The sequence below is a fragment of the Thalassophryne amazonica genome, chromosome 17 (assembly GCF_902500255.1).
Source record: "Thalassophryne amazonica chromosome 17, fThaAma1.1, whole genome shotgun sequence".
Classification (NCBI taxonomy): Eukaryota; Metazoa; Chordata; class Actinopteri; order Batrachoidiformes; family Batrachoididae; genus Thalassophryne; species Thalassophryne amazonica.
The window spans coordinates 926274-938837 of NC_047119.1; the positions used below are offsets into that span (position 1 = coordinate 926274).

The 12564-nt window shown below is 38.6% G+C and overlaps 1 protein-coding gene across 1 annotated transcript in view; it reads left to right on the forward strand.

Moving 5' to 3' along the window:
- Positions 1-12564, forward strand: part of LOC117529195 (calcium/calmodulin-dependent protein kinase type II subunit beta) — a 180496-nt gene that overhangs the window by 80311 nt on the left and 87621 nt on the right. Inside the window, exons 8-11 of the mRNA XM_034191899.1 lie at positions 1121-1204; positions 1300-1394; positions 1477-1599; positions 6360-6443. Coding sequence (XP_034047790.1) covers positions 1121-1204; positions 1300-1394; positions 1477-1599; positions 6360-6443 — 386 coding nt within the window. The remainder of the gene's footprint in view (positions 1-1120; positions 1205-1299; positions 1395-1476; positions 1600-6359; positions 6444-12564) is intronic.

Here is a 12564-nt window from a genome sequence, read left to right on the forward strand (position 1 = left end):
GCAGTGTCCCAATGCATGTGTGTGTGTAAAAAAAAAAAAAAACACACAAAAAACAAAAACTATTTTAAGGATTTTGAGCTCTGCACACTTTTTAAAACACATTTCACAGAGGTGCAAGACTTGCAGCTACAGTGAAAAATGAGCCAAGTGACTAAAAAGTGACAGGAGCCAAAAATGCTGAGAACCCACTTGGTGTTCAGAGGGAAAAGGCCCAAAGTGTGTTTTATCATCTGTCCCACAATAAAACTTCAAGGATCATTTTCCTTATGAATATGAAGCCAGAATAAATGTGTGACTTACAACAGTGTGCTAAAGAAAGACTGTCACACTGCCACACACTTTATTTGAAAACCATCACATTTGAAGGACCCACTTCTTTATTTTTAATCAGCCAATCAGATGTCATTAGGCCAGTTGCTGCCAAAGCGGATTCCACAGCAGCCTAGAGGGTCACTTAACATTTCCACCTCAGTAATGTTTAATAAAGTTTCATCATCTTGCACACATTAGGCTCCACTGATGACATTAACACCTTTGACAGTGCAGGTCCACACATGGAAGTCCTCCAGAAATATTTAATGGAAGTTTAAAAAAAAAAACCCCTCAAATCAGTGTGCGGTTATTTTGAAAGTGTAAGTGAAAAATGATTGATGCATTTATCACAGTAACACAGCATGCACATGAAACTTTGAATCAAAAAGTAAATTAAGTTGCACAAAGAATCACCAGAGCAAATGACTGTTGCAGCAAATGGAGCAAATAGGAAGAAAATCACTGAAGTATAAAAAACAGCAGGAATGTTTGTGCATGTGAAGTACCTCTGTGCGCGCGCGCGCGCACACACACACACACACACACACACACACACACACAGAATCACTGCAGCAGGATGGACAGTAACATTTACACACTTCAGCCGTCTCACCCTCTGACTGCTGGGTTCCAGTCCCCCGTCACATTTGACTGGAGGAACCAAGTACAGAAAATGAATGAACAGTCACTCTTTCTTTCTTTCTTTCTTTCTTTCTTTCTTTCTTTCTTTCTTTCTTTCTTTCCTTCATTGTCTTGTTCATTTGTTTGTACTTTCCATTATACCACTTTCTATTGTTTTCTCTCTCAGGTTTTGCGGGGACCCCGGGTTATTTGTCCCCTGAGGTGCTGAGGAAGGAGGCGTACGGTAAACCTGTGGACATCTGGGCGTGCGGTAAGCTCTCTCGTTGCCGCGCTCGCTGCCGCCGCTCTCTGCTGTCCATCCGGGTCTCTGAAGCAGAGGTTGTGTGTTGGTGTGTGTTTGTGTAGGTGTGATCCTCTACATTCTTTTGGTGGGTTACCCTCCTTTCTGGGATGAGGACCAACACAAACTCTACCAGCAGATTAAAGCAGGAGCGTATGACGTGAGTCTGCACTTCTGTCCGTGTTCCCTCAACATTTTGTTGTTCATATATGATACTGTGTGTGTGTGTGTGTGTATTTTAGTTTCCTTCCCCGGAGTGGGACACAGTGACTCCAGAGGCAAAAAATCTGATCAACCAAATGTTGACAATCAACCCAGCAAAGAGAATCACTGCCCAGGAGGCTTTGAAGCATCCATGGGTCTGTGTAAGTACAAGCATATACATAAACACAAATATAAACACAAATATAAACATGGACATAAACACAAATATAAAAATAAACATATTCATAAACACAGACATGCACACAAACACAAATATAAACATGGACATAAACACAAATATAAACATGGACATAAACACATATATAAACAAACTCAAATATAAAAATAAACACAAATATAAACACAAACACAAATATAAACATGGACACAAACACAAATATAAACATGGACAAACACAAATATAAACAAACTCAAATATAAAAATAAACACAAATATAAACACAAACACAAATATAAACATGCACACAAACACAAATATAAACATGGACATAAACACAAATATAAACATGGACATAAACACAAATATAAACAAACTCAAATATAAAAATAAACACAAATATAAACACAAACACAAATATAAACATGGACATAAACACAAACACAAATATAAAAATAAACATATACATAAACACAGACATGCACACAAACACAAATATAAACATGGACATAAACACAAATATAAACATGGACATACACACAAACACAAATATAAAAATAAACATATACATAAACACAGACATGCACACAAACACAAATATAAACATGGACATAAACACAAACACAAATGTAAAAATAAACATATACATAAACACAGACATGCACACAAACACAAATATAAACATGGACATAAACACAAATATAAAAATAAACATATACATAAACACAGACATGCACACAAACACAAAAATAAACATGGACATAAACACAAATATAAAAATAAACATATACATAAACACAGACATGCACACAAACACAAAAATAAACATGGACATAAACACAAACACAAATATAAAAATAAACATATACATAAACACAGACATGCACACAAACACAAATATAAACAAACACCAATATAAACATGTACAAAAACATAAATATAAACATAAACATACATATAAATGTAAACATGTACATAAACACAAATATAAACATGTACACAAACATAAATCAAAGCATAAGTACAAACAAATATAAACATGTACATAAACACAAATATGAACAAACACAAAACAAACATACAGGAAATGTTGCCCGTGCACAGGACGGTTTCCGGAACAGATACCACATCCATCTGTGGATGGAGCTGCACCTCAAACAGAGAGAAAAAAACAGAATCAGGTATCAGAAAGACAAGAAATACTGTATTTAATTTAATTTATTAGGCACCCATATGCTTAACAAAAATCACAATGTACATAGTGCCCAAAAGGCATAGGCAGAAGCAACGCTTATCAGCGCCTGCACCCCTCGTACAGTCAAATGAAACCAGGCTATGTGCCCGATCATGAACGATCATTTCCAAACAAAATGTGAAGTCACATATTTCCCAAACAGCTCCTCTTACGTGCTCGTTACCACCGTAAATTTTCAGTAGTAAGGAGATTCAAGTGTAGCAGATTCTTCATACAACACATAAACTCAACCTGTTTCATCAGATACATATCCAGAGAACACCATATCTTTATATAACTATTTGAACCAGTTAATATTTGGACATCATTTGAGTTTCTCAGGTAGATTATTCCATTTTTTGGGGCCACAAATGGAGACACAGAAGCATTTCCTGGTTGTCCGAGCGCCCACAATTTTAAAATGATACAAACGCCTTAAATCATATATTCCTTCACTTTGCGTAAAAAAAATCTTGAATCTTGAATTCTAGATGGCAGTTGCTTATTTTTCACTTTGTACATCAATTGAACAGTCTTGAACGTTATCAGATCATAGAATTTTAATATTTTAGATTTAATGAACAGTGGGTTGGTGTGATCCCAATACCCTGCATTGTGGATTGTTCTTAATGCTCTTTTTTGAAGGATGAATAATTTTTAGTTAATAATTTTAGTTTTATAGTTATTGACAGGGCTGAGCGGAGACGAGGCTCAGACAGAGGCTGGACACAAATGCAGGCTCACAACAGGACGTATGATTAAAGGATGGTTTAATTCAGGCCTGGGTTCGGTAACAGGAAGGCAGTCCACGGAGCAAAAGTACCAGGCAGGGACAAGACAGAGGACGTGGTCAAAAACAAGCAGGGTCAGTACACGAGCGAACGGAGTTATCAGGGCTGAGGCAAAAAGCAGGATCCGGTACACAGAGCAGAGTCAAAAACACGGCTTGGCAAAAACAGGACGAGACAAAGTGCTGGTAAGTGAATGAATCAACAAACGAGCAGGAAGGAAGTGAACTGAAGCAGTTTAAATAAGAACAGGTGGTAACAGGATAATGAGGTGCACGTGGAGGACGGGTCTGGAAGGGGGCGTGGTCAGGTGAAAACTAAGAGGGAAAAGAGATGCAAAAAGGCGGTGACAAATGGGCAAGTAAACGCCAGATGAATGGGGCGTGGCCAACAGTGATGAGGAAGTGCAGGTGCAGGACACGAGAGTGCAATGATCTGAGGGAAGACAGTGATAACAATGAAGCTGGGCGTGAACACGTGAGAACTGCGATGAGGACAGGATGAGACAGACAGGCGAGCAGTGACGAGAATTACAGACAACTAAAGCTCATACAAAGAAAACATGAGCAGGAATCTAAATTTGAACACGACTGAAAAGATAACCAGAAGATGATAAACAGAATAATAGGAAATTAAACACTACGACAAAACTAAACTGGAACAAACAGACAAAAAATATAAGTAAAACTGAAACGAGGTGATAACAAAACCTGACATTACAGTACTACGTATAAGAGAAATGAGAACAGCAAAAATAGGCAAACAGTAACTAAATGATAAACCATGAAAACACAGACTGATAGAACAAACTAGAACAGAACTGAAACATGGCCAAAGTCTAAGAGTACAAAGAAAGAAAGTAACAAAGCAAAAATAGAACAGAATAAACACATGATGAAAGTAACAATTAATAAAACAAAGCTGGGGCAGAAGGAGCAGAACCAAAGAAAGAGGGAAAATAAGGATGGAGCCTGGAGCTGGGTCGGGCATGACAGCTATTGCCCCAGACTTCAGCACAATAAGTCAGGTAAGGTACAATCAATGATCAATACAGAGTGTGTAGTGATTTATCATCAAGAATGTGCTTTGCCTTATTTAGTACTGCAATACTTTTGGACATTTTCTTTTGAATATGTTGAATATGAGCTTTCCAGTTAATTCTTTCATCAATAATCACATCTAACAACTTATTCTCTTTGACACATGCTATGTTTACCCCAAGTATATAGAACTGTATTTGTGTGTCATTTTTATGATTTCCAAATAACATTATTTTAGTTTTAGACCAATTTAATGACAGTTTGTTAATATCAAACCAACTCTTCAACTTTATCATTTCCGTTCCTAAATCAGATAATTGTTGCAAATTATCTTCTGAACAAAACAGGTTTGTGTCATCTGCAAAGAGAACTGCTTTAAACAGATCTGAAACTCTACATAAATCATGATTGTACAAAATAAATAACTTTGGTCCCAACACAGAACCCTGGGGAACCCCACAAACGATGTCCAGATATGAAGACCAACAGTCCCCGAGTTTAACAAACTGCTTCCGGTTTTCTAAATAGCTTTTAATCCAGTTCAGAGCCACTCCTCTATTCCATACAGTTCCATTTTTGAAATGATATGTTGTGATTGATTGTGTCAAAAGCCTTTCTTAGGTCAATAAATAGACCTATTACTATGTCCCTTTGGTCCACATGTTTATTGATCTCTTCTGTTGCATCGAGCAGTGCCAGTGCAGTGGATCTTTTCGCTCTAAAACCATAATGACAGTCATAAAGCAAGTTGTGTCATTCTATAAATTTATCCAAACTGCTATTGTAAAGTTTTTCCAATATCTTTGAAATTTGTGACAATAAAGACACGTCTGCTCCCATCTGCTGTTAATCATTTCACTGATTAACAGCAGATGGGATGACTTCAACAATGAAATCACCTGATGGAGTTGCTGGTTACAGTGAAACCTGCACCCTCGTTGCCCTTTCTGAAGTCAGGTTGACACCCATACAAATGCATGGCATAGATGTTGAACACATTATAAAAGACGTGTTGTACGGGGAGCTCGCTACAGGCACGAGACCACACGGGCATCCAAATCTAGGCTTGTAAAAGGGATTTAAAGGAGACACATTGACATAAATATTTAGAAAGATCCTACCAAGGTCGGCAACATCTAGTGGACAACAGTCAATCTGGTTACTAAGAGTCCTGAGCTCAAGCAGCAAAAAGTCTCCAAGCAGAAGCTGATCAGTCAAAAGGAATGATGGACTCCTCAGACAGTGAGAACCTATACAACTTGTGTGGGAGAGACTGACAATCTCACCTGGACCTGAAGGGTGTAAACCCCAATATTTTTACTAGACTGACAGATACCAAAGATGTGTTTAAATGTGTATTTCACAGTGTCTGATTTGCCACATTTAGTTTATTTATTATGAAAACGATGTTTTGTAAATCCTGAAACCTGAATCAAGTCTCAACATACAAGCGGCGAGTGAATAACTCATTTGAGGTTGGCATATTTTTAAATGACTATCCATGCCGAGGTGGGACGACAGTCAGGACCCGAACAGTCAGTTTACCCTGAGGATTTATAGCACATCACCAAAAGAGGAGAAGCGGAACATTCCAACAACTCCATCCCACACAACCTGTCAGTGTCAGAGTCATTGTTATAATACTTTTATTTTCAGCTCTTTTTTGTCCGTCTCTCCACAGCAACGCTTGACAGTGGCCTCTATGATGCACAGACAGGAGACAGTCGAGTGCCTGAAGAAGTTTAATGCCAGGAGGAAACTCAAGGTGAGAATGTGCTCAAACTAATCTCTGACTTAAAACAGAAATTAGTCTCTATTTTAAGATGTGTAGGTGTTTCCAGGTGCATCTGCTATTATTGGCTCTGATAGGCACAGTAACACTGAGGCGACCTGGGTGTGGAACATAATCATTTCACAACATAATCACAATCATAATCACCAGGCTGCTCAAGGAAGTCCTACCATTATTTAATGCTTCAATCTTAAATATGATCAATCTATCTTTGTTAGTTGGTTATGTACCACAGGCCTTTAAGGTGGCAGTAATTAAACCATTACTTAAAAAGCCATCACTTGACCCAGCTATCTTAGCTAATTATAGGCCAATTTCCAACCTTCCTTTTCTCTCAAAGATTCTTGAGAGGGTAGTTGTAAAACAGCTAACTGATCACCTGCAGAGGAATGGTCTATTTGAAGAGTTTCAGTCAGGTTTTAGAATTCATCATAGTACAGAAACAGCATTAGTGAAGGTTACAAATGATCTTCTTATGGCTTCGGACAGTGGACTTATCTGTGTGCTTGTTCTGTTGGACCTCAGTGCTGCTTTTGATACTGTTGACCATAAAATTTTATTACAGAGATTAGAGCATGCCATAGGTATTAAAGGCACTGCGCTGCGGTGGTTTGAATCATATTTGTCTAATAGATTACAGTTTGTTCATGTAAATGGGGAATCTTCTTCACAGACTAAAGTTAATTATGGAGTTCCACAAGGTTCTGTGCTAGGACCAATTTTATTCACTTTATACATGCTTCCCTTAGGCAGTATTATTAGACGGTATTGCTTAAATTTTCATTGTTACGCAGATGATACCCAGCTTTATCTATCCATGAAGCCAGAGGATACACACCAATTAGCTAAACTGCAGGATTGTCTTACAGACATAAAGACATGGATGACCTCTAATTTCCTGCTTTTAAACTCAGATAAAACTGAAGTTATTGTACTTGGCCCCACAAATCTTAGAAGCATGGTGTCTAACCAGATCGTTACTCTGGATGGCATTTCCCTGATCTCTAGTAATACTGTGAGAAATCTTGGAGTCATTTTTGATCAGGATATGTCATTCAAAGCGCATATTAAACAAATATGTAGGACTGCCTTTTTGCATTTACGCAATATCTCTAAAATCAGAAAGGTCTTGTCTCAGAGTGATGCTGAAAAACTAATTCATGCATTTATTTCCTCTAGGCTGGACTATTGTAATTCATTATTATCAGGTTGTCCTAAAAGTTCCCTAAAAAGCCTTCAGTTGGTTCAGAATGCTGCAGCTAGAGTACTGACGGGGACTAGCAGGAGAGAGCATATCTCACCCGTGTTGGCCTCTCTTCATTGGCTTCCTGTTAATTCTAGAATAGAATTTAAAATTCTTCTTCTTACTTATAAGGTTTTGAATAATCAGGTCCCATCTTATCTTAGGGACCTCGTAGTACCATATTACCCCATTAGAGCGCTTCGCTCTCAGACTGCAGGCTTACTTGTAGTTCCTAGGGTTTGTAAGAGTAGAATGGGAGGCAGAGCCTTCAGCTTTCAGGCTCCTCTCCTGTGGAACCAGCTCCCAATTCAGATCAGGGAGACAGATACCCTCTCTACTTTTAAGATTAGGCTTAAAACTTTCCTTTTCGCTAAGGCTTATAGTTAGGGCTGGATCGGGTGACCCTGGACCATCCCTTGGTTATGCTGCTTTAGACGTAGATTGTGGGGGGTTTCCCATGATGCACCGTTTCTTTCTCTTTTTGCTCCGTATGCATCACTCTGCATTTAATCATTAGTGATCGATCTCTGCCCCCCTTCACGGCATGTCTTTTTCCTGTTTTTTTCCCTCAGCCCCAACCAGTCTCAGCAGAAGACTGCCCCTCCCTGAGCCTGGTTCTGCTGGAGGTTTCTTCCTGTTAAAAGGGAGTTTTTCCTTCCCACTGTTGCCAAGTGCTTGCTCATAGGGGGTCGTTTTGACCGTTGGGGTTTTTCATAATTATTGTATGGCCTTGCCTTACAATATGGAGCGCCTTGGGGCAACTGTTTGTTGTGATTTGGCGCTATATAAGAAAAAAGTTGAAAGTTGATTGATTATCCCTCTGTGACTCACATCACATTTCACACATTGTAGGGGAGGTGATGGTCTAGTGGTTAAGGTGTTGGGCTTGAGTCCAGAAGATCATGGGTTTAAATCCCCACCTGACTGGAAAATCACTAAGGGCCCTTGGGCAAGGCCTTTAATCCCCTATTGCTCCCGGTGTGTAGTGAGCGCCTTGTATGGCAGCACCCTGACATTGGGGTGAATGTGAGGCATAATTGTAAAGCACTTTGAGCGTCTGATTCAGATGGAAAAGTGCTATATAAATGCAGTCCATTTAGTACAATATTTAGTCAGTCCCTGATTGTGCACGTTCTCCTACTTAGAAAGATGAGAGAGGTCTGTAATTGTCATCATAGGTACACTTCAACTATGAGAGTGTTGAGGTCGAAGGATTTTCAGGCTTGTCTGTGGAAGAAGAAAGAGTCAGGACATTGACTGTTTGTCAAATAACAGGCTTTAATACAAAGCTTTGGACGCTATTTCAACCAGAGAGTGTGCTCTGACTGGAACAGTGTAAAGTGTGGCTTCCTGAGCACAGCTTTTATCCACATCAGGGCAGGAAGAACTTATGCATACAGTGTTAACACAATACATTTGTTCACACATACACACAGAGTTAGAGGAAAAGGAAGTAGTGGTTGTTCTGTCTATGACAGGACTGTGATGATCAAAGGGTCCTTTTCATTTACAAGTCCTCGGGGGTCCCGAAGCCACGTCCCACTGTGAGACTGTCTACAGTGCTTCTTCTTGCATTGTGATTGATCAGGGTTTTAGCAGAGTAACACGGAGCCATTTGGCTGAGGAGGCAGCCTAAGGAATGGTTTTTATCAAATGTGTCACAAAAGGCTGTTGATCAGTACTCGTAGGTTTCACACCAAGCGAGTCTTTAGCATTTAAGTAACGAAGGGTTACAGTTGGTCAAACAAACAGAACTTTAAACATTTGGTCAAACATTTAATAGAAGAAGGAATATTTACTTTAATAGAAAAGCAATATTTATCATTTTAGTTTCCACAAGAAACAAAATGAGAAAAAAAATCCAGGAAATCACATTGTAGGATTTTTAAAGAATTTATTTGTAAATAACAAAAGTTCAACTCAATACTTTGTAACATAATCTTTGTTGGCAATGAATGACAGAGGTCAAACGCTTCCTGTAAGTCTTCACCAGGTTTGCACACACTGTAGCTGGTATTTTGGTCCATTCCTCCATGCAGATCTCCTCTAGAGCAGTGATGTTTTGGGCCTGTCGCTGGGCAACATGGACTTTCAACTCCCTCAACAAATTTCTATGGGGTTGAGGTCTGGAGACTGGCTTGGCCACTCCAAGACCTTGAAATGCTTTTTACGGAGCCACTCCTTCATTGCCCGAGCAGTGTGTTTCATGCTGGAAGACCCAGCCACGTTGTATCTTCAATGCTCTCACTGACGGAAAGAGGTTTTGTCTTAAAATCTCACGATACATGGCCACGTTCATTCTTCCCTTAACACGGATCAGTCGCCCTGTCCCCTTTGCAGAAAAACAGCCCCAAAGCATGATGTTTCCACCTCCATGCTTCACAGTAGATATGGTGTTCTTGGAATGCAACTCAGCATTCTTGTTCCTCCAAACATGACAAGTTGAGTTTTTACCAAAATGTTCTATTTTGGTTTCATCTGACCACATGATATTCTCCCAATCCTCTTCTGGATCATCCATATGCTCTCTGGCAAACGTCAGACGGGCCTGGACATGTACTGTCTTAAGCAGGGGGACACGCCTGGCACTGCAGGATTTGAGTCCCTCTCTGTGTAGTGTGTAGCCTTTGTTACTTTGGTCCCAGCTCTCTGCAGGTCATTCATCAGGTCCCTCCGTGTAGTTCTGGGATTTTTGTTCACCGTTCTCATGATCATTTTGACCCCACGGGATGACATCTTGTGTGGAGCCCCAGATCGAGGGAGATTATCAATGGTCTTGTATGTCTTCCATTTTCTTACAATTGCTCCCACAGTTGATTTATTCACACCAACCTGCTTGACTATTGTAGATTCACTCTTCCCAGCCTGGTGCAGGTCCACAATGTTCTTCCTGGTGTCCTTCGACAGCTCTTTGGTCTTGGCCATGGTTGAGTTTGGAGTCTGACTGTTTGAGGCTGTGGACAGGTGTCTTTTATACAGATAATGAGTTCAAACAGGTGCCATTAATACAGGCAACAGGTGGAGGACAGAAGAGCTTCTTAAAGAAGAAGTTACAGGTCTGTGAGCCAGAAATCTTGCTTGTTTGTGGGTGACCAAATACTTATTTTCCACCATAATTTACAAATAAATTCTTTAAAAATCCTACAATGTGATTTTTTTGGATTTTGTTTTCTCATTTTGTCTCTCATAGTTGAAGTGTACCTATGATGAAAATTACAGACCTCTCTCATCTTTAGGAGTAGGAGAACTTGCACAGTCAGGGGCTGACTGAATACTTTTTGGCCCCACTGTAAATACATTTGCCAATTGCATGGGGAAAATGTATTAATTATTGAATTTATTAACTGTTTAATACTGTACAGTCCCACAACACACTTTTTCCATCAGATGAATTCGTCGTGATTCGGTGGTACTATAATGTATCTTTTGTGTGGTTTTGACATTAGATTTATCTGTAAAACTCAATTTGCAAAATTAAAATCCAGCATGAATGTCCGGAAATCATCAGACACAACAGGGTTATTCCCATTCTAATCCAGTTCTATCGTTTGCACGGTTTATTTTTCTGTAAGTAATTCGGTCGGTGAATCGTTGTCAAAGGGTGTGGCCGGTTCGTCAAAGCTTACCATAGCAACAGTGTCTTCATGCCAATCTGGAAATTCTCTGAGCAGACCCACAGATTTCTCCATCTCGTCAGCTGCATTGAGTTAAATCCATCAATCAATCCAGTTAAATCTATTAAATTCACGCATTTCGGCATTGTCGTTGCTGCGCTAATTTCTGTCGGTCTCAGCTGATAGCGCCATTAGTGACACCTGCGCAGCAACACAGAGTAACACGGAGTAACACATCAAATGTGAAACAGTTTGAATATTTTGCCACCGTCATTGCGATATTTTAGGGTCTGAAATCTCACACAATTAACCAATCAGACTCGTGGAAAAATGTAATTGGATTAGAATGCCGTATTTTCTGGGCTATAAGTCACAGCTGAGGATTTGTCACATCTGTCCAAAAATGCATCATGATGTGGGGGAAAAAAAAAAAAAAATTATATATATATATATATATATATATATATATATATAAAACCAGTATATAACCATATATATATATATATATATATATGGTTATATACTGGTTTTATATATATATATATATATATAAAACCAGTATATAACCATATATATATATATATATATATGGTTATATACTGGTTTTATATATATATATGTATGTATGTATGTATGTATATATATATGTATATATATGTAAAACCAGTATATAACCATATATATATAACCAGTCTCTGAGTTGCATTTATTTTTTAAATGTGTTGCTGCAGCTTCATGTAACAAGCAAAATTAATGTAATTGGTACATAATTTATTTATAATGCAATCACTGTGCTAGTGAGCAGAAGCTAACTAGCTAATTAATGTTATTGTACGAGGCACAAAACAACAGTAAACTGCTTTGTGTGACCACTGAACAGATGATCACAGCTGAGGTAAATACAAAATATAATTAAACATTTGACATCTCAATGAAATATTTATTTATAATAGGACTACATTAGTAAGCAGAAGGAAACAACCAAATTAATTATTAGTTATTACGTGAGGCACAAAACATGAGTAAATTGTTTCTTGTGGCCACTGAACAGACTATTGTAGCTGAGGTAAACGTGCAATTAAATAAACATGTAAAAACTCATTCTGTATTTACAATACAATAAGAGACTTGCCTTAACGTACTTGCCATTGTTGTTCTTGTCTCACACAGTCAAAACAAGTGTTTCTCCAAGTAGTATGGAAGTTATAGTCCCCCTTTTTATTCCCGAGCATGATCT